The following is a 26611-nucleotide window of genomic DNA, read 5'->3' on the forward strand; positions in this document are numbered from 1 at the left end:
TTCTATAAATCTGTCTGCCATAAACATAATGCCTACGAAACGGGGTAATTAAGTTTCCGTCAAGAAAGCTTTGAGCCGGAAAATCCTTCGCAGAATATTTTGCTATAATCGCCTTTTTAAAAAAATAAACGTTTAACTTAAAAACGAGTTCATTAGGGCAAAAATTCTCAAGGCGGATTGATTTCTGAAGAGGCCATTTTTACCTTGGTTAAGAGGGTACTTTTGCTGTTATGTATACAGTTCATGATTTCATGATAATAATTGGTCAACCGTGAAAATTTCTCGCTGTTGATTGGGTAACCGTGTCGTTATTGTTGTAACTTAGTTTTCTCTGCAGGATTTTGAAAAGTGCATTTTTATAACATTAACCGGATATCGGATTATTTCAAAGAAAGAAGCTATCTTATAGATAGTAAATAACGGTGTTTCGCACTTATATGAAGAGGTTATTTGTAATGAAAAGTAGATGGACCAATTGAAAGTTTGTGTAATTGCAGGAGCGCTTTCTAGATGCAAAACTCTAAATGAGTTTCTTTGCAGACTTTCAAGAATTGTGACAGCCAGGACGCGTACAACAGTTAGGACTAGTGGGACACTAAGAGCAGCTTGGAACCGCTAGGGTAAATACAGCATATTGGACACTAAGGATATGTGGAACAGTTAGATTAATTCTTTGTTCAGCCAGGGCAATTAGGGCATCTAGGTGGAACACTAGCGGCAGCTGGGTGGGACACCCGATAAAGCCCCCATGCATTTGGGGCACGTGAACCTGCTGGAACTCTTGAAGCCCAACATGTAGGAGAGCTGTCTTAGTTTTCTTACGTGCCCCACGTTTGCCAGCTGTCACTATTGTCCCAGCTGTACAAGCATACCAAGTTTACCAAATTTCCCAGATTTTCCAAGCATTCAAGCCTTTCAAATTGGCCTTACTGTAACGAAAGTCCCATTAAATTCATAAACTTAAGGAACAAATTTAGGTCTTTCAAAGGCGAGATCCTTATGATGGTGAAAATAAAAGGCTATTGCAACAGTCCGGCCATCAGTCGTGACATTGTAACTGCTTATAGTAGAAAAATTTCAATCCTCGTTGTTAAGAAAAAAGTGATACGTATTTCGTTCTATACTGATGATATAACTGGCAGATATATGTGAAGTACAGTGTATAACCAAGTTTAATTCAACGGATCAGTAGGTTGGACATTATATATTAAAGCAAAATGGTGATGTGTGGTAGTTGCATGCGGGTTATCAGTCGTCAAGAAAGATTTTCAGACGCCTTCTGATCTTTGGGCGCCAATGTTCGGAATTTGCCATTAATTATATTTCGGAAATTGTAAAAACTCCCAATGTTCGGAATTTATCTTAATGGCAAATATAATTAAACGCCACCTTCGTGAACCATGGAAAGTCGGTTAATTTGACAACAAATGGTATGTGCTACCGTTATTTCTCTTAAAGTGTGCGTTGTAGATTGAAAGCCAGTGATAAATTTCGAGGCCCTGGTACTTTGCATTCCAAGACGTTTCTTTTTCTCTAGACAGCAAACGTATTCTATAGCAGGAGAGGATCTTTTTTCCTTAATTTCAAAATACCAGCCTGATTAGTTTAAAGTGAAATGACCCACGAAATCTTATATTTTCAGGGGGATTAAGAAAAATTCTTGAGACAGTAGTCAACTCAAAATTAAGATAATTTGATATTTTGTCGCATTTTTAGGATTTGTGGACGCTGTATAAAGCAGGTTTGCTTGCAATTGAAAGAAACAGACTGCACGTAAATCAGAGCGCGGTTGGATCATCTCCAAGGGCTGACCCAAGTGTAGCTTCTTAAGAGGTATGAAATGATAGAAACTTAATAGTGTGTATCGGAATACAGCCAGAGTAGGTTCTTGTCATTTGCACGTTAATGCTGGTGATTTCTATTTTCCTCTAAATCATTATTACCGAAAAGATAGATGTAGGGTTATAGTGTAGGGGTCGATAAGGGATAGTTTAGAAAAAAAGAAAACTGAAAAAAAAGACAGAGCGAGAAAATGCAGCACTGGTTCACGGACAAAGCTCATAAAAGAATTGTCACGCACGTGTACTTTACCGCTTTCACAGTATTCCGATAAAATGGCAAAGTGTCCCGGATAATAGGAGTCTGCGACAAAGACGGCAAGAATGGCGGAAAATATCGCTTAATTTGCAAATTGTCTTTTCAACGACTTTTCGCGTATTCCAACTCGTTTAACTTGCACAAAATGTAGTCAAAGTCTCCAGACGAAAAGCAAGGCAGTAAATATCTAAAACGAGAACTAAGAGGAAGGCCAAAATCAAGGCGGAAGAAAGCGAGAACTAATCAAAATGACAGAGTTGCGCACCAATCGAGCTGAGCAAGTGGCACGACAGGCGTGAGCGACGCGCACAGACCAAGCGCTTCATAAAACCGCGAATGGCATTGAAAAAAGTCTACAAAAACGTACAACACACATGCCGACATACTGGCATAGGGATTGTTTCTTTTATCTTATGTAGCCCTGCTGCCATCACCTTTGTGATTGATAGTTTTGAGGCCCCTTAAATCGACATTTTTAGTAATGGCACATTCTATCCTTTGTTGGGCTACACATAAAGCGAAATCAAAAGGACGAATAGATCGATTGAACAAAGCTAGCTGAATCCAACAGGAATTTTGCAAACAAAGAAAAGGGTCACAATGCATAGGAGATGGATTACATACAGTTATTTAAATTGGATTTCTTTAAACCCTACTTGTGAAGTTTTGGTCGTAATTCTTCCCTTTGGCTTTCTATTTGTCGACGTTTGCTTTTTTGTTCGTTTCTTTTTGTTTTGGGATTTTGTTTTTTCGTAATTTCATCGCAAGTAAAATGAAGCAAGACGAGATACACTTCAGTTAATAGGATTTGACCAAATATTCGCTCGAGATAAGTGCGAACACTCTAGTCCTCGTACTGCGTTTTACGACATTATGAATTTGTTTCCATCATGGTTCCATGTTAAAATTTACTGTTTAAATAATTTTTGTGCTGAAATTCCGAAATGTCACTGTTAATAGCTCCAGATAACACGAAGTTCTTACAGAATGCATTACTTCAAGAAATTTCTATTTTTTCATACGATACGGTGTTTACGGCGTCACCCTCAGTCGATACCTATGCGGAATATATATGCGGAACTGTGCTTTTTCCCCCCGCTTCCTAGGCGAGATTTTGTGGCCGTAGACCAGCTCTTTTATTTCAGTATATTCCGCCATATTTTTTAACACAGTAAATAATAATAATAACAATAATGCTTGATTATTATTATTATTATTATTATTATTATTATTTTTATTATTATTATCATTATCATCACTCTATGCCGATGTTAATGGTTTTCTGAATCCTTCAATAATATCGACAGTTGGTTTCGAGTCTAACCTGAATAACAATGCAGTGCGTAAAAAAGAAAAATAGCTGAACTTAATCTAAGAAATCCGGCAGAAATTACAGATGTGTGAAATTTGAAAACCTCTCCATGAGCTCCCTTGGCGTTTTCTCCGACGAATGCTCCACGTTCTTAGACATGACGAATGACATTAGCTTTGACAAAAAGCAGCAAAATTATATAATCAAATAAATGATAAATTAGAGCAACACATTACATCTTTTGTTCAGGGGCACCCAACGTCAATTTTCGGAAAATATCTGTTCGGAAGACGATTTGAGATCTAGAATTTTCGGAACATTTGGTGTAAAATTTGTTGCTTGCCTGCCTCTCTTAGGATTTTCGAACATCTAAAAAATGGTATAATTGCCCATTTTTAAAGGATTTTTACCATAAAAAGGTCACCTAGAGTTTTCGAATTCGGGAGCCTTTTTTCTGGCTGAAGTTTTCGAAAAGATAAGTTTTGATCCCTATAATTTTCGGATCAATAGACTTTCAGCTAAATCCGAACAGATGAAAAACTTTTAGGGGATACAGATATGCCTATATCTACCGTTTGGGATAGCCCAGACGGAGTTTAAAAGTCATTTTTTTATGCGAAAGAAATTCTTGCCTGTAAATGTCTCAAGTATTACTAAAATATTCATACTCTTCGGCATCTTATAAAATAAAAGCGCGGAAGCATCCGAGAAGCCTTAAAATGTTGGACAAAGTATACTAGATTAATCAAGCGGCCAGTCGCCCAAATTGCTCAAATTGACCAACTCTTTCAACATTTAAATTTAATTTGTGCATACGGTGATACCTTCTATGGGTTAAGTCGTATGCGTGAATGAGAAAAATGTAAACAATGACGTCAGCACAGTTTGCCCTCCTTTTCCGACTCTGATCCTTGGTCGTTCAACTATTGTTTTCATTACAATATTGATAGGAGGTAAAATCAAATGTGTTCGTGCTTTGGTCTTACCCTTAAAGAATGCTCAGCAGTTATTCAGAGAAATTTTCTGAAATGTCTTGAATGGGAAGTGATACCAACCAAGGTTGTAACTTGACCTGGTACCGAATGTATATTGATGATTACTACTCTTAAAACGACTGTTCTTGAGTTGCTTTCAAACACTAGCGCTTCATTCAGTACTCAAGCGTTTGGACCTCTTTGTATAGAAGCAAATAGAACAAAACCGCCAGTCTAAATTGCAACTCAAGGGCTTTAATTTATTTAAATGCCTTGTCACACATTTAATGAGGATTTCATCGACAGACTCAAAAAGTTTAAAAAGGTCAGATCTGGGCGAGTGCCAAATAGAATCGTACTACCAATGTCCTAATGCCTCTTGAACCTGGCTTTAGCCGGAGTAAAACCCATACTTAGCAGCTTTTACGTGCATTTTCACTAGAAATACGAGATAACTTCTTTTAGGGTTCCGCTAAATCCTGGGATTAATGTAATCGCTCTTGAAGAAGCGCAATTTCCTCGTGTGCGAGCATGATTTAATCTTTCTCAAGAGGGATTTGTTTTTCACTTTTGAAACCTTTTGCGTCAAAACGAATTGTTTCCATTTAATAAAATGCGCCTACAAGTACCTATTTCCTTCACTAATAATTTATACTCTTTCACGCAAATTTTTCAAAGCAAAACGTAACAAAATGATACTGATAAACTGAAAACAAAAATTTTAAATTATTATTCATTCAAAACGTTTCTTCGGAAATGCCCAGGAACGTCGGACAAACTAACGATGGTCGGGATGAACGTACAAACAACTCTACTGTGCTTGATGACATGATGACGTCATACACCACATCTCATGTTCTGATTGGCTTTTGTGTTAGCTCTTCCTTACCTTACACTGTCACATCAGTAGGGATTATTTTCTCCTGTACATGTACAATACCTCGTGCATACGCTCTAAAATGCTGCCGCATCGTCACTCTCGCGTCTTCGCTCGGCTGAATTGTTATAAGCAACTGAACTTTTGGATCTGCCGTTTGCAGGCTTTTTTCTGTCTAACATCCATCGAGCAATATGTTTTGCGTATTCTTGCATTTCTTCCTTTCAGTTTTAGTCAGAAACTCATCTTTTTCGTCTCTGGATCGCCATGGACGCCATTTTTTTTTTTTTAGTTCACTTGTGAATATAAAGCTAGTCGATCGGCCGCGCCTGGAAACGAGGTTGATCGATTGCATCTATGGTATATTGCTCACAGCTTCCAAATATGGTCAGCGCCGATTGCTTATGAAGAATTCGACGGAGCCTTTTAGCCAATCAGAAAGAGCGAAATATTTTGATTGAATTATAATGACAATTATGGCTCCCCGTGACGTGCGGATGAAATAAAACGAATCCTCTTCTCTGATGGGTTACTCGAGCGAGTTAGAATCGGTATAATAGAAGCCCGTAAAAACTAATGCGCGTTGGCCCGTTTGAACTTATACGTAGTTTTCTGGCTTGGCTTGACCCGGTTCTGAACTATATGGTTCCCAGAGCCTATGCCTCTTGGTGGCTCCAATGCACATAAATCCACTGAAAACTGACGACTTAATTTTCTTCATACACTTTTCTTGGGAATAAAATTTAAATTTCGTTGCCATTATATATCTCCTTTTTAATTTCTTTGGTTGGGGCTTCGGCATATATCTTTGAATCCGGTCGACAGGTCATTTTTTGTTGTCATCATGTTTCCAGGTATTTATAAAAGTTACAATTTTAAACAAGTAAGTCTTTTTGTTTCTCACTGGCGGAAATAAGCTATCATATGCTTACTTTGAAATTCACTGCTTTGTCCGCACAACAGCAATTCCTCTGTAAAACAGGGCTTTCCTAACAAGGGCTTAGACTGCCTAACAAGATCTTAAGCCATTTGATCACTTTAAAGACAAGTATTCTCAGCTTACCTGGAGAAATTTGAAGATATATCGAGCATGGCATTCGTACTTCTTTTGGCCACACGCCATGCGTTCATTTCCGCTATTCGGTCCCTGAATATAATAAGGCCAGTTTTCATTTTATAAGGGCTGGGTGGGAAGGGAATGCTATATCTTTTTTTATTTTCTCTAACCCCTTCCCAGCCCCCTCAAACCACAATACTCTTCTTTCCCAACGTTACACAGCGATGGCTATTTCTTCTTTAAAAGAATGAATTAACTGTTTAAATTGATAAGGTAGTTTTTCAATGAATCTTGGTACAGTCCAACATTTCCTATTTTTGGTAGCGGGAACGTATTGATAAAAAAAGAGAAAATATGCATACGTGTAAGTTCTAACTGTGACCCAACGCTTAACTATAGTCACGTGGAAAGTCATGTGATCTCAGTAAGTCGACTGGCCTTACTATTTAGGAACGTCAACATGTGAATGCTTGATATGATTAGGTTTTGGTTTACCGCACTGTAAATTCAAAATGCTTGCTTAAGCCTCGAAGTTAAGTAGTGTTCTAATGGAGTAACCCATAGTTGTACAGTGCCTCTATAGTCCTGACTGCAACTTGTTTCTTAAATTTCAGTTTATATTGTCCGCTATGAGTCCCACAGTGGGACGAAATGAATTTTTTTTTTTTTGACGGAGCTGTTCGGTCTCACCTGTTGCTGAAATGACTCTTTAAGAGTTTGAATCAGATTTTGTAACTATGTAGCTGAGAAACAGATCTTTACAATTATTTTACCCCATCCAGTGATAACTCTTATAAGCGGATCGAGATCTCACGTTGTAATTCGAGATAGGAAATTCTCGACTCATACTGTGTATCTCTCGTTCTAGATCTCTGTCTGTCTTTTTCCCGTTGAGCTTAGCTGGCCTGCAGCCTACTTTCTCTTTTTCTCTGTCTTTCTCTTGCTCTATATTCCAAATTTGTGAACATGACAATTCATGAATCTAAGCCAGGAGCTAAGCTTAATACGTTAGACAACACGGATACAGAAATAATTTCCACTTTCCGTTTTCGTCTTTATTGACTCTTTAGTTGTCTCTTGCGTTACAAGACGCGTGTGCGATTTCCCTCCAAAATAACCTCGAGTTGGATTTGGGTTGGTAGCCTGTGGTGCGGACAGATGGGTGCTCGGTCGGTGTACGGTCACGTGATTAACAAATTTTCTCGGATGGGTAGATTTACTTAGCTATGGTGTTGCGCTCGCGTGGAGCTCCGCTATAATAACCTCGAAATTATAATTATTAGCTTGTGTCCTCAGCTCAGAGAAATATAAGAGTGGATTCAAGTGCAGTCATATAAGTGGCAAAGGAGGAACTTTGCACTCCAGTCCAAAGACTCACATTGTCTTAAAACAAACAAGCCGGACTTTATTATTGTCTAAAAAATAATCTTGGGTGAGTCACAATGCAATTCTCCATAGCTGATGTAGCTTCAGTTTAAGCTGCAATTCATTCTTCTAAATTTGGATCTGTAAATCGCTATCGGTGAAAATCTGGGCCCAGCGTGATGCGGCATTGCAGGAAAACATCACATTCACGGACTAAAGAAAATCGCTTAGTTATTCAGATCCCGCGGCACTTTGGAGAAAATGAAAGAACCTTAATTAAAGCCTTATTTAGCCGCAATAAAGAGCTTGACGCTTCAAAAAAGGTTGAAGAAAATGCTCTTGCATCAGAGGGCAAATCAATAAGCGTGTCATGACCTCTCAGTGTGAAACAGGCGACTAAAATCAAAACATAGAACCCTCCAGAGCACAATCTACCCGCCAGAGAAAAAATGTATTGGATCAAGCAGCATTTTGGCGTGTAGGCCTACCGCCCTCCTTTTAGCACTGCGAGCAAATCTTGGCCTGATGCCAGTGTAGAAATCGCTTTGACTTGCTCAGTGCGTAATACATGCGACTTTCACAGCTGCTCCAATTCCAAAAGACTTTCTTCGAGAGCATACTTTTTAAAATTTCGGTCTGCCAGTTCTGAGTCAGAATAATTCTTTCCCGCAGTTGTGTGCAAACAAAAACGAAATAAACAATATTGACTTACAGTTGATTGGCAGGCATCAATCTACTTCCCGTAAGCCGCACCAATCAGGAGCTCTGTTTGCCAGCGTACGGAGTTTCCCAAAAGAACAATGATATCGGCAGGCTTATTTTTTTTTCTCCCCTCCCCTCCCCCCTTTCCTTCTTTCGCCCTAGCACCTACCCTAAGGGTTGCTATTTCTACGCAGTTCCTCCCCAAAGATGGCGGCTACAACAGTACGAACATAAACAAGCTTTCGCCCTCCAAAAATACGCCTGCAGTCTGCAGGCTAAGAAATTTCATGCTTTTATATAATGAGACCCCAATGAAATGAATACCTCTCTAAAATTTGCCTCATCATTTAAGTGGATTATAGGGTGATATCTGGGATATTAACTTTATTTACGTCAGTTCGCATAAAAACACAAAACTTCAAAGAGGCTTATTTACAAAATTATCCGCCCATCAGAGGAAATGGCTGCTTCATCGAACACGGGATTTTGTAATATATAGGCTCCTGTCATGACAGGCAATAACAGTCACTTTGTTATGTGTTTACGGCGGCATATATAAACTGTTAGTAGCTCTATTTAAATCATGCAAAATAGGATCAAAGGAATTAATCTGTAGAAATGTAAACCTGTATTTATTGAAAAAAAAAAAAACTATATTAAGTTACGTCTTGAAAAGTGACTGAGGTATCTTTTCCATGATCTATTGCAAGAATATTGAGTGTCTGATCAACTCCACTCTTTGAGGTACGTTTTAACATGTCTTCCAAAGTGGTTCACACTTTTTCAGTGTTTTTGTTGTGTAAACTTACCGACACGTTCAAAACTAAGGGAAGGCGGTTACAAACTTTCATTTGACCTTAAAGTGTTCTATTTTTTCGTTATTGTTATTCTTTGTTTTGTTTTTGTGTTTGGCTCGAAAGAAGAATCATAACATCATGTAACATCGTCCGGCGGCAGCCAGCCGCTGAACTAACGCGCCAGTATTGATCGCTTCGTGTTTTTGTCACCTAGCAAATAATGCTCTCTTCAAACGCTTCACTGAAGATCTAAGATTCAAGTGCAAGTTTGAAAGTGTCGATCGTCTGATATGAAAACACTGAAATTGCTGCTTGGAGCATTGATCATCCAACATTTAAGCAAAGCATTCAAAAACATAGTTCTTACTTTATTTATTTATTTATTTATTTATTTATTTTTAATCAGTGCTTGTATAAGAAACCATTTGGGTGGCTGCTTTAATCATAAGCGTACGATCAATCAGAAGTTTTTGCTCTGTCAACTTTACCATGTTAGGTAAGAGGGCTAGCTAGGGATATAATATTGAGATATGATATTAAGGAGATCACCCTAACATGAGTGAGAACAGAAACGTGGCCAATACTGTTCCGGCAGTGTACAAGGGTCTTGAAAAAAGGAAGGAAAAGAATGACACAGGCCAACCAGAAATTAAAACTTAAATGGCATTCCAAGGAGATAAGTAATAGTCTTGTTTTATATTAGTTCATCGCCTTTTTCGCGAGGGTAGATAGATTGATAAATTGTCTGCGAGTCGTTATACTTTTGACATTTCAAACCCATGTGGCCTTAGGCTAGCTCAAATACAGCAAATGTTCGGCAGGAGATAATATATTTCCTCTTAAAGGAATTCAGTCATTGTTTAGAACAACAACCACAGGCAGCCCAAACCCACGTCACGGAAGGAAGTGTTGCCTAAGTTGCGACGTGACCTTTTCTTTACTGAGTCAAACATTATTTCACAGGGCGCCCACACAATCTGTTTAAGTGAGCATTCGGGAGTACACTACCCTTGGTAATTGCGTCCTTTGGTTCAGAGGTGGTTTTCTGTGCAGTTTTCAATATTTTAAAATACAGCGATATTCTTTAAATGGCTCCGGTGGTGCCGAGGATGAGACTTTTCTCCAGTAAATTGCATCGCTTAGAGTTCAAAACCGTGAATTTTGTAACAACGAAAAGATCACCGCATTTCCTTGAGGTATGTCTCAAATCTAAGCGGCTTATGCGATAACACTAAAACATCAGCAATGCTAATTATTGATTCAGTTTTCAAAAAGTTTAAGAACTCTTGTATACAGAGTTCTGACTTCAAAATCTAAGGATTAAATCGAACACAGAGATGTACGAGCCAGCTTCCTGAGTTGTTCTCTATATTTAGCTTCTTATTGTTCTAGATTTGGATAAGTAAGGGCGTTAACCGATTATCCTCAGGAAGGACAAAAACATAAACAAGTAAGAGTTTTTAACGCCGGCTTTGATTGCCAAGGTGAAGTCGGAAGTCATGTACTGCCGTACCAGGTAATTCTTAAACAAAACAGTTAGAACCCGGCACAGATCCGTAGTCTCCTATCACCAGAGGAAAAGTAGATTTTATCGCCTGTAAGCAACTTGTTGGAGTTGCGGATTTTTTATCAAACAGTCAAACGGTGACCACTCAAAAGAAGCAGAAAGGAAGAAAGCCCCGTAAGTTTGTTTATTCAATTTATCTAGTATTTTAGGGTATATAAACATCACGTCATGTTTCCTTATACTTTTTGTTTGCTTATAAATACTAAAGGACGCTATTTCGGGCTATCTTTTATTTTCAACAAGCCAAAAAAAATTTCGCATCTGTTTATCTCGCAAATGATTGTCCAGTTTTTTTTTTATTTAACAGTACACTTAGGTATTGGACTGTTTCCTGTCGTCCGTTGCAACGGATGGCAGGGATGGACATGAATTGCCCAACCTTTTCAAGTTTCAATGCTATGCCTGCCTGTTATGGTTAGTGCTCCCTGATGAAATTTCTTTGATACCTTCTTAATTCATAACTCTACAGGAGAATTTTGTGAATGACTAAAGCCAGTAAGTAATGAATGTCAGCACAGAATTGCCCTAAAACAGCAATATTCTCGTGTCATTCTGAGCCCCATTTGACAATTTGACTCTTAAAAACTCGAACTGGTCGTCTAAATGCTTTAGTAGAAGCCAACTATCAAACTACAGCTGTGCCTTCGAGTCCATAATTCTGGTTTGCAACCAGGTGACAAGGCAGCCATGCTTTTTCTCGAAGAGCTTCGAAGAATTTAAATAAAAAAAGAGTTTAGTCCCCAAAAGAGAGAAATGATTTTTGTTACTTGAACACCAACATGGCCGCCGTGACGTCACTTGCAAACCAGCCATAGTTAACTAAATTTGTTCATCTTACCCGGATTAAAATGTTCATTCCGTATTTCGTGGCCGTTGAGTACTATTCTGGAAATAGCTCATTTATTTTCATCGCAAGAACGGCTTGTCAAAGAAGTTGCTATTGTTTTGTTTTTGTTCAAAACACCGGCTTACTCCTTTTAGTCACTATCGATCACGGAATATAGTGACTACTTCAGCAAATCATGTTGCAGAATTCGTGATAGTGTACCAAATGATTCTTTAGTGTTGTTTGATTGCCAGCTCAATGGGAGTTTTTAGCTGCATAACAAAAAAATGAACTTTGATTCAATTATAAGCATTGTTTTTGAACCTTCGTTGGAACAAATTTAAATCTGTACTGTTTCCGTTTTTCTTTAATTTCAACTTCAGCAGGAGATTATACGGGTAAATGCGACTGATAGCCGATTGCAAAGATTATCATTTAACACCATCAAACTTAAGCCGCGGCATATCGAAAATGATTGGATCACCCATGCCTTTTAGTAAATTAGTTTATTTAAAGAATAACAATGTACAAAATCTGAAACAGAAAAATGAGCGACACTTAGAAGATCATCATACGTGCCGTTAAAAGTTACAACGATAAAATTTAACCAGGGAATGCATAAATATTACGGTTGGCCCGATCATTAACATGGCTCTACTGCGGTTTAGCATTGTTTGTCATCAAAGAGGCTCTGACTTGTTTGAAGATATTGTCAGTGGCAGATATATATCCAGGGTAGCCTCCCGCACAGACGTTCTTAAGAGGTTCGTCACGCGTTCCTGCTCTCCCAGGAGGATTATTGCGTGACGAACCAAAAGAACGTCTGCGCGAGAGGCTAGATCCAGGGAAGAGGCGCGAATTAAATCTCTCATCCGAGGTAAAATTATCTTTCGCAGGCCAAAGGACGAAATATTGAATCGCTTTGTCATTTGTTGTTGAAAATAACTTATTATGCTAATAAAGGCTCAAATCATGCGTTCTCAAAGACCACACAACGAGAGGTTTTAGCAACAAGTTCATAAGTACTCTGAGTAGCTAATGACGTCGTAACTGAATCAATAGACTCCTGCGGGAGTAACGTGCTTGCCCTTGGAAATTAAGCTTATGACTGACCTGACCGATTCATGCAGCGGGCATTCAAATAATTATAAGCTTTGACGTCATATGATCGACACGTAATTAACAAAAATCACTTAATGTAATTATGGCACGATAATTAAGATTTCATGTTTTTGCCGAGAAAGTGAATAGAGAACCGCCTAACTTTCGTCCGACTCTTCAAACTTGTCTAAACGCCGTTTGCACATTTGAAATGTCATAGAAAAGCCAAATGATATTGGAACCATAAAAATAGCAGTATTTGCTAAGTATGAATCTGTTTTATAAAAATGAGTATTGTTGTCTTTTATCTTCTTACCCCAGCCTGCTTCCGGGATTGTCTTTGATAAAGCAGTTAAAAAGAAAAAGACCCAAAACAAAACAAAACAAACAAACAAAAACAACAACAACAACAAAAACTATTACTGAACAAATTTCATTCAGCTTCTCTGACTTCTATAATTGACAGGTGAGGAGGAATAATGAGGCCTCTTCATTAATTATTCAATTTGTTTCTTCTCGAAAAATTTCGTTATTCCTTTATTCCAACCCATATCAGGAAATCATGCCATGAATCTATCTCCAACATTTTCGTTATTCGTTATTCCTATTTCTTTATTACACTTCAGCCCACGAACTTATAAGCCTTCTAATGGAAATAGCGAGTTTGCAACCACAAGAATCAAAGAATCATTAAGAATAAACAAGGAAACTGCAACGGGATATAACATCCCATCTGAAAACATGGTTCACCAGCGGGAATCGAACTTCTGTCGGTTCTCTGCCCATTGGGCGTTTTAGACCTGAAACCAATTTCAAACGGCAATTAACTTACAGACGTTACTTTTAGCAAGTGTATTGAGAAATCAACCTATCAAATTCCTGTTTTTTCAAACGCATTTTTCGGTTTGTTGGTTTTTTCTTCTTTAGTGGTTTAGCTAAAAATATCCATTAGAGGAATTTAAACTGCGCTTACGGCAATCGACCTTTTTCTTCTCTACTTCACCTTAATTTGTGATAAATCCGTATATGAAATGCTCTGTAAATAATGGCTAGTCTACTGAAAGCTTTAGAAAATTCGCGAAAAGAAAAGATACAAAAAAATACACCCTTTATTTCTTAACCATAGTAACAAAAGTCGAAGGGTGGCTAGAATTTTCTTGAATACTTGTAATGAGGCGTAAAAAGGGACCCAATATAAGGTATTCTTATATATCGTGATCCTTAATTACTATACGCCTTCCAATCCTTTGTTGCCATTGTCAGTGATTAATGAGTTGTTTTCTTACTTATTTTTTATCTTTAAGGGCTCCACTGTCATCAAAGCAACTAAAAACAGTAGAGACTGGTATTTTGAGAAAAAGACTTTAAGAAATGAAATTCGCCCTAATTTTTCCCGTCCTATTTATTGCTGTTGTGCAAAGCATTTCTGCACGAAAAGGAACGACTCGTAGAAGGTGAGAAATTTTTGCCTTATTAGTAGCGAGATGAACAGTTTACTCAACAAATTGTCATTCTCATATGTGCGTGTTGGTAGTGTATTGATCAATCGTGTCGTGATAGCAATGTTCCGATTACTTATTTGGTGCAAAAGGTATAGTCTGAGGTAGCGATTCCCATGAGATCAGTCTCTAATTTTTAATCCTTTTTTAGGTCAGGCGAGCAAATTTCACTATTTACCCATGCACAAAAAAGGCAAATCAGCGAAGAATTTTTATTGCAAAAAAAAAAGGCTTTGTACGTGGTGACTAGACTGTGAGCAGTCTTGTGTTTTTCTCTTGATTCACAGTTCGAAAGCACCCGTGAGGAGCGAGCGGCGAAGCAACGAGGAACGAGGGCGGTTTCACTCGCCGTTCGTGGCTCTGTTGAAAGAAGGACAACCGCTCACCGTCTATGTCGTGACATTTGCTCGTCTGATGTGGCCATGCGTAAGGGCTTACAAAAAAAATTATTGAAAAATATAACCTCGTAAAATTAACGAGCTGTTGAGGAGCATTAATGAAGAAACGTAGAAAAACAACCTAGATCTAGGGGAGAAATGTAAAGGGCATTGCACAGCTGAATCACTGTTCTTGTTAGTTGAGTAGAAATTACATTTATACGGTTTAGATATGGTCATCCGAGAGTTTCCCTCGACGAAAAAAAATTGCAAACCACTCTAAAAATTGTTTTAGAGGGGCTTGCAATTCTGTTTAGCTGATCTTTGTCTCTCTTTGTGGCTTATCCCCACAGCTAAAGCGGCCGGCAAGTTTATGCGTTCATATCACCTTGGAAACTCCTTTACCCTACCTTCGTGACATAATGGAAATAGGCGTTTTATAAGAGTTGGTCACCAAACCTAACAAAAACTTTTATACAGAGGAAATTGAAAAAGCACATTTTAATGGGCCATTTATGAGTTCCCTGCAGCCTCTTTTTCAAAGCGAGGCTTAGTGCGAAGCTATTGAAATGAAAATGACTTTTATTCTCATACAAATAAAACTCATCTTTGCAAGTCTCGTTTTGAAAGTGAGACTTTTTGGAACTCGGAAATGGCCTATTAGTAAGAATCACATTCACAAGTACAATATAATGTCGTCCAACGGCGAGATTTAGTGCAGGTTATTACCCTATAAAGGAACAGACAGGAAAGCGCCTTGTCTATCCCTTGGGATATGTGAGTTTCACCAAAGTTATTTTTAAACCAAATTAATGTCCTGAATTAACTAAAATTAATCGGAAGTTGGTTACTGCAGAGGCCCGCAAACGTTTAGTCATTTTTGTCAAGAGAGAATTCAACAGTCATCATTCCAATATTCTGCATTGTTTGCCTTGACACAGTCGCGTGTGGACTTGGTGTCGTTTCAAACAATCGACTAAAATGTGAAATCAGACTTACAACCTCTTAAAATAACTTTATGAAATTCACATAACCCTGCAAACGCCCTAAGTTTCCCTTTATCTGCCATCATCCCCTCTTGGCTTAACAAATTAATAATGAGAAGGTTTTGTATGCATGGTGTCACAAGGCCTTGCCAACCATTTAAATTTCTTAAGAAAGGGTCGGGCGCGGTGTTGCCGAGAGAAACATGAAGAGATTAAAAGAATTAATGGCAAGAACTGTTCTTTCCGAACAAATCTTTTTAGTTTCTTTGGCTGTATCAGTCGCTACTTGTGACATAACCGGAAATCGACAAATCTTATTGTCTTTTATATGCTCTTTGGAAACAGAGAATACCAAGTCTACTGTGTTTTTCTCTTAATCGTTGCTTGTTCGAGGCTGGGAGCTTATTAACTTTTCCTGCCTACAGGCTGGCCGGTTATTTGAGGTGGGTGCCTATTCCAGGTTAGGCGCTTAATCGAATAAATACGGTATTTGATCGATTACCTCACTTTCTAATAGGTTTATCTCTGTAAATGACACTATTAAGTTGTGAAGTGCAACCTATATTTAATAAGGATTTGGTGAATTTTATCTTCTTTTAGCAGAAACAGTGGAGGATTGCCCCTTAACGGAGCTAGACAAAAAGTATGTATTTTTTTTTTACTCGCAGGACTAATGATTAATCCTTTTATCTGAGTTTGTATCCCTTCCTACTTCTGGTTTTAAATTCTTGAAAAGCGAGACATAACCGATTATCTTTTACCAAAACAACACAACACAACAAAAAGACAAAAAACAACAGGAGCCTGCAATTTGGTTCTTAAAGTGCTGATACGATCAAATTATTGATTGGTAGTTGCGTACTTTAAGTACATGGTGTACCAATTATAGCTTCATACGACGATGGAAAGTGTGATTGTTTCGTCCTCAAATGCCGTTTATTTTCGCCGCCATTAAACGCCACGTTCCTGCGGCCTGGATACCAAGAATAGGCGACAAAAACTTAGTAACGTCATTTGACTATTTTGTACCTTGCTCAAACTATGTTGAAAGAGATACCATGTTTCGTAAGATTTGTCTCAAACATGACAAAAAAGTACCATAACTTTCGGTTGCAAAAGATTATTAAGTATTACTAAAAACTGCTAATTAAAAATACTCTGTTAACATTAAGAATACAGAAATACTGCCCACACCATTCATTCTGTATTCCTTTTCATTCGGCCCACCCAATGACTTTAACAACAGCAACAACAACAACAACAACAACTTCATTTCAGTATTCCCACGTGAGTACATGGTATTGCCTACATTAATTATGTTATAAATCTTAACTCAAAATAAAGGCTATAATTAAAGAACAAGTTTTTGGCCCATAAAGTCAGGGGCCACGCATTGACACGGTTTGTCTATTTTGCCTTCCGGGGTGGGGTTCAAAATGGAACAAACCGTCAAAAATCCGCGTTCAAACCATCTCCTAATCTCCTAGAAAGGCGAGAGACTTGCCAGCTTTATAGGAACTACATATTTATTTATTCATTTATATCATTGATTGATTGATTGATTGATTGATTGATTTAAAATCTCTGAAAGCGTCTGTGTTCAAATATTCAAATAGAGGTTCTAGAAGACATATATTACTGAGAATTCTTCGGAATCAAATAAAATGGGACCGCGGCCCCCTCGCCCTCTCTAAGGCCGCCAATGGGGTCAAACTTGTGTATACATACGATTTTCTTGTCTGAAAAAGCAGCAATACAAACGCCTACGGCTTAAACCCAAACCTCTTACGCGGTAACCACTCCATTCGACCCCATGCATCAATTTGAGATAATCAGATATATTGGAAGCTTCTCTTCTTTTTTATCAGGCTTATCCAGTTTTACTCAGTATTGTGAGAGAGGGAGGATTCAGAGGGCTAGAAGAATGCAAGAAACAATTCAAAAACGAGATTTGGAACTGTTCTCTGGATCAGAGTAAACAGGACGTATTTTCACATCTACCCATATTTGTTAAAACAACGCTTCCATATGGTAAGGTTATAGCAAGTTAGAGCCAATGAAATGAGCTGATTTTTTTTTAGCGAAGCAACGTGTATAGATCGAGTTTCTTTAATTTCCTCATTCGGGATTGTCGTTTCTCGTTCTTCAGGATAACTTGTGTGGTTTCTCTTAATAGTCTTTCACATGAAAAGCTTCAGTATTTCTTGACTAACACAACCAAACTTCTTTATGATTGCTTGTAATGGCCTTTTTGACTGCTGATTGCCGTCTCACGGACCATGTCACTTAGCTCTTGTTAAAGAGATGATAAACTTCTTTTGTGTAATCCCCCAAATCTTAACACGCGTGGAAAGATGGCGGGTAGAACAACGTCTATTGGTACCATTTTCTGTTGCAGCCACTCGTGAGACAGCTCTTTTACATGCCATAAGCAACGCTGCCATCACACACGAGGTCACGCTTCAGTGCCGGCAAAACAAAATACCCGGGTGTCATTGCGTTGAAAAGAACAAGCACAACAGTGGTAATGGAGAATGGCAGTGGGGAGGATGTGGGGATAACATTTGGTTCGGTGAGAACACAACGAAAAGCTTTATCGATGTTTTGGAACCGCAGGAAGAAAGCGCCCGTAGGGCAGTTAATCTGCACAACAATGAAATAGGAAGACGGGTAAATATCTTGCCATCTTACTTTTTACAGCCACGAGCAGTATATTTAGCAATTAATGAATTCGCCTCTCTTAGGATATGAAGAATTAAGCAGATCGACGAGGGTCTTATCCACCGAGGCCCAAGGCAGAAGTAGATAACACCCTCCGAGATCTGCTTTATTCTTCATATCCTTAGAGAGGCGAATTCATTAATTGTTTTATTATTCATTCAAATAATTCCTAGTTTCAGAACATAGCCAAGACATGCTTACCTGCATCGATGTTAAGTTCATCTTCGATAGTGTAGGTTTAGGTTTGTCCAGCTCTGCAATTATTCTCCAAATAGTAGATGTCGCCCTCCGAGTTGTCTTCTTGTTGTTTTTGCCATGTTTTTAGCTATTATTTTGCCTCGTTCCAGCTGTAGTTCTTACTCTTAAAACGAGTGAAATGTCCGCCATTTTTTTTTTCACAACCAAAACAACTCAACCTAGTCCCCAGGTCTTCTCGGTAACGGTTCCTTAACCTATAGTGGGCCGCATTTTTGACGTCATTTCCTCGTTAAACACAAAATTATTCCAAATTTGGCCATCAGTAACTGGTTATGGTGAATTATGCGTGTGCTTTTAGCCAATCAGAAGTGCGGAAATATTTTGAACGAATAGTAATAATGGTTAAGAGAGCTTACTTTAAACCATGAAGCAGGCACATTAAGTTTATAAGAAATTGCATACCGTATAAATGAACAGATTTATAGGGGATAAAAAAAATCATTTTAATAATTGGTGAAATGAATAATTGAATGAAAGACTGATTAATTAATTGATTGATTGATTGATTGATTGACTGATTGATTGATGGGTTGACTGACTGACTGATAACGGCTGGCGGGCCGGCCGGCCGGCCGGAGGGGCCGGATGGCTCATGGCTGGTTAGCATGGTTGGTTCGACGGGTACAGGAAGACAGGAAACAACAACAAAAAAATTTATAAACTAAGGATGGCCTCTCATGTTTTCGCAGTAGCTGTGCTTTTCTTGGTCTTCCTAACTCTGCACTGTAAAAACTGACCAGTTATAGTGACCTCAAAAAAATGGTTAAGGTTTGAATCCCAGGTAACCGTATTTTATTAGGTTACAGTAACCAAAAAAATATAGTTCAGGTTAACCATTTTTTATTCCCGTTGAAATAACGTTTCTTTATGGGTTACATTCACCCTTAAAAATGGTTGTTTCTATCACAGCCCACGCCACTTCTCATAACGTTTAATAATTGTTTGTCATAACCTCTACTTTTTGGTTAAACTAACTTTAAATTTTTAGTTGTTATAACCGAAATAAAAAGATACATATGTTTCAACCCATACAGATAAGTTATAATAACCATTTTTTGTGGTCATGGTAAACCAGTTTTTTAGGTACTAGTGATGAATCTGTGGTAACCCATTTAAAATAGTCAAGAAGTGGTAGCTTTAACCATTCCATATGGGTTAGAAGAAAACGGTTGTTTTAACTGATAATAATGAATTACATTAACCTCACAATAATAGCTAGTCTTCAGCAACATTTTTAATGGTTATGTTAACCGTTCTCTACAAACAACATCAACAACATAGTTGACCACTAACTTCAGAGAAAAGATAATCATACAACATTGCAAGTAAAAAATGCTCATGTTTCTCAATACAAGTATTTAAAGCAGAACAAGGAATGATTAAACAATCAGCCCTGCTTCCTAAACTATAGCAAATTTCAATTGGAATACTGCATGTCTCTCACAAGACTGCAAAACAAGACTTTGTATATATGATTGTAAAGCAGAAACATCCTTAAGCAGAAAAAATTCAAGTAACTCCAGGATCAATAGTGCTACAGTTCTTTGATTAAATTAAACTCTTAAGGTAAGTGCCTTTTCTGCCAAAAATGCTTTGTCAAATACGTAGGGAATTAAGACTTTCGTGAGATTCAATGATATAATAATTGTAAGATCTTGCCAATGAAGAGTCAACTCCTCACCCACTGTACATGTAACTTTCTTTCTTTGGCTAATGATTGAAGCGGAGCATATGATCTGAAAACTACCAGTGCCCTTCATTGTTCTACAAGCCATGTGTTTCTAGTAGAAAGCAAAAAAAGATCGTATTCTAAGCAGTGGCTCGTTGAGGGTAACTCATCCGCCGGATCAGCACTTTGTCTTGCTTGTAATGAAAATATGGGTACTTGCCGAGCTTCATTGAAGGTTGTTTATTCCCTCAGTCGTTCAGATTTGGTGATATTTCTAAAATAAACGAAAATATTTGGTTTTTAAGTTCAATGGTTAACGCACGAAAACGAAAAATTACAGTCTTTCAGCGATACGCCTGTGCTTTAAAGGGGCTGTGTTATGGCAGTCCAGTTAATTTTGTTTAATTTTGCCAATTACTAACCCTCAATCGCTATGGAACTTAAAGTAAGCAAAGAAATTATATGTAAATGACAAAATCAGAGATCCGAGACAAACAAATATGTCTCCTGAGCATTATTTTTGAAGTTGCAAGCAGCAGGGATCAACTTTGAAAAACTGTTAGGCTGAACAGTTTTCAAAAACCCTAATTTTAATCCGTTTCTATCTTCTTCAGTTTTGCCCGTCCATGGCATCTGTTGCTTCTGTTATGTTATTTTAACCTTCCTTTAAAGTTTTAAGCGGTTATTTTTATGTTTCTCTTAATGTAACGGGCATTTTGTAATTTCCAAATTTGGCTGAATTTCGTGACAGCTCCTTTAAGTTAATCTGAACACGCACGCACGCGTGTGCGTGGTCATCGTGAGCAACGCGCGACACAAAGCTACATTTAAAAAAAAGCTTTATAATAGCGTATGATATCTCTGTAACAGCAGTACAATATTGCAATTAAGATGTTTATCCGAAGACTGGAAAATCTATGCAACTGTACTGAACATTTAGAAAACTTTCAAGGGCCACGCACGTGCGTGGGGTTGTCTCAAAACGCGTCTATTTATTTGCAAAAAGATAATTTTAAAAACGATTTAGAGTTCTGTTTAAAACAAGCAATACATACCGGTCATGCTGTTTCAGTGAAGGTCGGTGAAGCAAGTCTTCGAGATTTTGCCTGTGTTCATTTGTCGACGGGGCAGATGTTTTGCTTACTATCTATTTCAGGCGGTCAACTGAAGTAAATTCTGCCACGATCTTCTTATCATCCTCCTTTGAATAAAAGATTTGCAAGGTATTCGTTAGCTAAGAATTTTGTAGAATCAGTAAAGAACTGAAATTCAAGTGAGAGATCTATTCTGAAGACGTTGTCTTCGGACTTGCAAAAATTTGAAATCACATTACCTTTTTACTTGCCACATCTCCGTTGCTGTCCGTGAGTAAGAAACGAGCTCCCATTGACTTTTAACTGAGGGGCCTTATCCAGGCGAAATATAAAATGTTTCTATTCGTAGCAATGAACCAAGAGTACTGAAATCAGCTTGGCGCAAGGCGGTTAAAGTAAAAAACTGAACTACGAGAGCCGAATTTTGGCATTGATTTTGAAATTCCAAGTCTCTCATTGGCTAGCTAAGTAGGTTAACGTCAAGGTGTTAGGTAACATACTACAGTTGACAGGAAACAAAGCAACATTTTCTGAAAACCCTTAGTTGTTTCTCGAGTAAACTCGCCTAACATGTTTTCAACCATGAAATAGTTTAAGCTTACAAAAAGGTTAATGAGTAAGATTTTTTATTTACTGAGAACATTTAACGCCATTTAGGGTTCGTGACGTGACGAAATAGAGTTACCGTAGGTCACTTAAAACAAATACCGGAAACCCGCTGGAATTATGTGACCGGTGAAAAACACTAAAGTATTTTTTGAAAACACGCGAGGATAGCAGTTGGCTTTTCGAGGCGCTCAGCATTGATTTGAATGACATAACCTGTACAGGACATCTTGAAGAATCATTTCACTAGATGACGATTAGTTCTCTCGGCTAGTCCGTCAAGGGAAACGTCAGAGAAGAAAATAGTCCTCGCATCACGCGGCTTCGCCTCTCGCGCGCGCGTACCAGCCCAGTCATTGAAGCAAGACGCGAGTTGGATGCATGTCATTTAAAATATTTTAACTTTTGGGGAAAGTTAATTTGGCTATTCAATCTTAACCTATCCTAAATCCCATAATAAATTCTGATTATTTGTTCTTTCTTAAGCGTAAGGGAAGAGTCTGTGTTGAAGGTTGGGTGCAAGGCTTTTATGATCTGTTGTTGTACATGTAAACTCATACTCGGCATTTGTGTAGCCATTTCCTTCTGTGGTTTTCCGTTCATTTTAACCCCTCGGAAAAGTCAGTTTTGACCATTCAGTCTTTAACCTACTTCATAGCTCTAAATAACAGATCATTATTGGTTATTCATAACCAACAAATAGTTAAAGATTTTAACCAATCGATTTCAGGTTAGACGCACATTTTTACCATTTGTTTAACCATTTGATTTCGTTATTTTGACTGCTGTGAAAAGTTATTTTGACCAGTCGATATTCTAACGGAATTATAACCGTCACAACAACTGCTGATCATTGGTTAATCTAACCACTAACATAAAGGTTACGATTTTAACTAGTTTATTTTAGGTTAAAATTACCTTTTCCAACTGGTTATAACCTTTTAATATAGTTACCATAACTGGTCAGTTTTTACAGTGTGGGGACAAATAATGGAGACGTCAAACAAAAGGAAATTAATTACTGACGTAAGATTAGCTAAAATGGTTTTTGTTTTAAACTAAACAGGTGGTAAGATTAAGCTTGAAAAAAGAATGCAAGTGCCACGGTGTCACAGGCAGCTGTGAGTATAGAACTTGCTGGAGATCCCTGGCACCTTTCGGTGAAGTTGGTCAACAATTAAAGCTCAAATATGGACATGCTGTAAGAGTGTCTCTCGTGAAAGGTATTTTGAAAGAGGTGAAAACGAAGAAAATAGCAGCAAGAAGAGACAAAAAGCTTGTTTACCTTGACAATTCCCCAGACTTCTGCATGCGAAACGTCACCGCTGGATCACCAGGAGTGCTGGGAAGGACCTGCAGCAGCGAAGACGGTGGCGTGGACAAGTGCGTCTCTTTGTGTGACTCTTGTAGATTGAGATCTCGGACAGTGGAACACAGCAAGCAGGTCCCTTGCAGATGTAAGTTTGTCTGGTGTTGCAGCATACAGTGTAAGGAGTGCACAAAGAGGTATTCTATTACAACGTGTACGAGGCGGTGAAAAGCATCTTAGCACACATCGTTGCCAGCTTTTTCACTACCCTACTGCTGGCACTATCCGTTAAAGTGGTTGGAAACGATACTTAGCTGAGGAAGCAGCTCGCCCATGGATAGAAAGGTCTATGCGTAAGGATTACAGATTAGGAAGTCCAATATACCATGCGGTAACGTTACGACCATTGCTGTGGAAATACTCTTTGCTTTTACTTTCTTTATATCTAGCTGGATTTTTGAAAACTTTACTGCCAAAATAGACCTCTTCCGTCAAGCAGGTATTTTAGTGTTATTTTCCAAAGTAGACAAGTATAAAACTAAGAGTGCAGCCATCTTACTTAATTTTTCCCCTTCCCTTTCTTCCTTTATCTTCGCTCTCTCTATTTCTTGTCCTTCTTTTCATCCGCTTAGCGTATTTTTTAATTCACCGGATGCAAGAAATGTCCCTTTTTGGCCCTTTTCAGTTAAATGGTTGCAGGTTTTGGTAGGCACGCTTTTAAAATCTGGCTAGATATACATGTATGGCACTTTGTTTATTGAAAGAAAGATTCAGGTGATGCCTTCAAGTCATTGCACCTCGCCATTGTAAATTCACTTTATACAAGTTGTATTTGTGATTGTTAAGTATCGTAGATTATAGAGTATGTCAGACTTTGGATTACCTTGTTATAACATTGAAGTCTATGAGCCCTTACCATTAGCCTGGGTGGGGTTGGGGGGGGGGGGGGGGGGGGATTCTCCCTATGATGGCCTATAAGGGGAGGCTCCGCCCAAAAGGGGTATCTTATTTCTCTGTCCAGTCAGATCAGTCAGTAGAACCCCGATAACTCAAGCTCCCCGCTAACTCGAACTAACACCAATTTCGCTTGAATCTCACCACACTCTTTAGTAATTTTTACTCGTTCTTGTAAATCCACTTGTTGTATAATCGGTAAAACCACTAAACTAACATTACAGCTATATTTGATTTTGATTGGGGCAACGAACAGATCACGTTTTATCATAAAAAGCATGATCATGGTACCGTTTCTGATGAAATAAGTTAAATTTGCACTGTACTATCACACCGAAGTGCTGAAAAATCAGTAACTATTATATTCATTGCTAAGATGACAAATTTGACATTCAATTGACCCCGGTAACTCGAACCCCCGCTAACTCGAACTGTTTTTCGTTTCCCTTCAGAGTTTGAGTTAACGGGGTTCTACTGCAAGTTTTAAACGGAAATTTATCTTTAACGAAAAGTTATCAGTGGTGGCCGCTCACGACGGTCACGGGTCTGACTTTGGGATAGAGGTCTTAGATTTATAACCTTCATCGTCAACTATTTCGACAAAGGTTGTCGAAAAAAAGTGTGCACGCGACAATCCCGAAAGGTAATATGGGACATGATCAATACACTGTTCCTGACACTGTAGCTGTCGAACCTACTTTTGTTGCCTTACTTTAAAACTCGCATACATACGTTGATGGCCTCTCGTGCTCTTCTTTCAAATTTCTTTGAAAAACAGTGAACTCAAAACCACCCACAATACCTTTCGGGATTGGTGCGTGCACTATTTCCGACAACCTTTCTCGAAATAGCTGTTAATGTATCTCGAGAAAAGTCTGTGACCAGTCAAGTCTAATTCTGAAAAGGTTGGAAAAACGGCACTCTGGAATGGGTTAAATGCCCTTCGTCACCATTGGTATCAGATTAAAGTGTTGATGCACTTGCACGTTTTGCGGAAATTGTATAAAAGCAGGAAGATTCGCATTTTGCCGTCCGTCACACTAAAACGCCGTCCTAAAAAGTTTGGTTTCGATGGCCGAAAACGCCTATTTTGTTTTTATAAGTCCCAACTGGAAGAAAAAAGTGGTGCATGTACAAATTGATCTAGATTAGTGAGTGAGATGGGGTCTTTGTTTAGTATAACGAAATGATACAAATGTGCAACAAAATCATACACTTATCTCTGTGAGATTTGGACGTGTATAAATTAACTCAGCCAACTACTTCTTTTGTCTATTAAGATGTCTTCTTTTGTAAAGAACCTTTGTATTGTCGCTTAATTCTGTCTAAATCGAAATTAAAATATTTTATATTCATGTTAAAAAAAAAAAAAATTTTATTAAAATAAAATAAAATGCGCTTTATTTGGGTGTCACTGTATTTAGCACGAACGTATTAATTTGGGACACTATTTTTACGTCTCCTACCGGAGACGGGACCACCATTTTACGTTGCCATCCGAGCCCACGAAGGTCCAGCCATTTGCAGGGCAAAGGCCACTACATCAGTTTGTTTAGTCTCCTCAGTGTGTCGCTAGTCCATGCACATGTTCGTTCTTTTTTTCTACTCCTTTATCGGCCGCTGCCCTGCTGTTACCACAGCTCTTGAATTCGGATCCTTCTAGGCCACCAAATCCACAGGATGTGCCTAATAGGCACTTTTTAATAATCACCTGCAATCTCTGCTTCATTTCCTCGGTCATGCAATCCGCGAGTTTCTGCACCATGCAAGCTAGGCCTTCACAGTCAGTTTGACTTAAAGACTCTCAACTGGCCGTAGATTTCATTGACGTGTGCCGCCATACGCCTTACCTCCCCAATGCGTTTCTAGATTTACGGCCTCTTCAGTTCGATCGTCCGTTCTTAACGGGTATTCCATAGCGCTACAACAGCTCTCTGATGACCCTTTTCTTAAGTCTCCACAACTGATGTGTAAGAAGGACTGCAACTTGATACTCTGTTCCCGATGATTCTCACTATCTGTTCCCGTGTACAACTCCGACCAGCTAAAAAATACCCCTGTTTCCCTCTCATCCTCTTGTCCAGTGCTGTTTTACTGCGCTCCAAAAATCACTCTACATTATACTTTAACTTAATTAGAAACTATGCGATAGATATCCTCTTCCACGTTCGAAGTAGATGTGATCAGCTAGAACTTTTCTTGGGATAGATTCCCAGCATGTGGTACGATAATCTTAGGCGACCACCTCCCGTGACTAACTATATTACAGTTAAACACCTTTAATACGGACACTGAGGGGGCGATAGAAAGTGTCCATATTAACGGGGTGTCACCTTATTAAGCAGGTTAAATTAAGCGTTCTTTCCCCAGGAACAAAGCAATTTGTCCGTAATAATGAGGTGTCCATATTACTAGTAAGCGGGTGTCCGCAAAGCCGGTTTTGACTGTAGTTATACTCGCGTT

The 26611-nt window shown here is 38.5% G+C and overlaps 1 protein-coding gene and 1 long non-coding RNA gene across 3 annotated transcripts; one reads left to right on the top strand and one right to left on the bottom strand.

The window, feature by feature from the left end:
• Positions 1–1714: 1714 nt before the first annotated feature.
• LOC140947049 (protein Wnt-2b-like) lies at positions 1715–24127 on the top strand. Of its 2 annotated transcripts, none has more exons than XM_073396134.1 (6): positions 1715–1833; positions 13980–14129; positions 16138–16180; positions 17406–17568; positions 17936–18207; positions 22952–24127. In XM_073396134.1, exons 2-6 carry the CDS (start codon positions 14047–14049, stop codon positions 23420–23422), a joined length of 1032 nt encoding a protein of 343 aa, XP_073252235.1. In that variant the 5' UTR covers positions 1715–1833; positions 13980–14046; the 3' UTR covers positions 23423–24127. The 2 variants fall into 2 exon arrangements, with proteins under 2 accessions (XP_073252235.1, XP_073252234.1); XM_073396133.1 differs by lacking the exon at positions 1715–1833 and adding an exon at positions 10692–10862.
• On the bottom strand, positions 19733–22036 carry LOC140947073 (uncharacterized). Its single transcript, XR_012166913.1, has 2 exons — positions 21241–22036; positions 19733–20459 (listed from the first exon to the last, which is right to left on the bottom strand). It is a non-coding gene; the product is annotated as an uncharacterized lncRNA (long non-coding RNA).
• Positions 24128–26611: the final 2484 nt, after the last annotated feature.

This window comes from Porites lutea, chromosome 8, assembly GCF_958299795.1.
Source record: "Porites lutea chromosome 8, jaPorLute2.1, whole genome shotgun sequence".
In the NCBI taxonomy this organism is placed as follows: domain Eukaryota; kingdom Metazoa; phylum Cnidaria; class Anthozoa; order Scleractinia; family Poritidae; genus Porites; species Porites lutea.

Coding starts and splice junctions, on each gene's coding strand:
- LOC140947049 (XM_073396134.1), top strand. CDS start 14,047: ATGAAATTCGCCCTAATTTTTCCCGTCCTATTTATTGCTGTTGTGCAA. Junction 16,181..17,405: donor TTAACGGAGCTAGACAAAAA/GTATGTATTTTT, acceptor CTTTTTTATCAG/GCTTATCCAGTTTTACTCAG. Junction 18,208..22,951: donor ACAATGAAATAGGAAGACGG/GTAAATATCTTG, acceptor TAAACTAAACAG/GTGGTAAGATTAAGCTTGAA.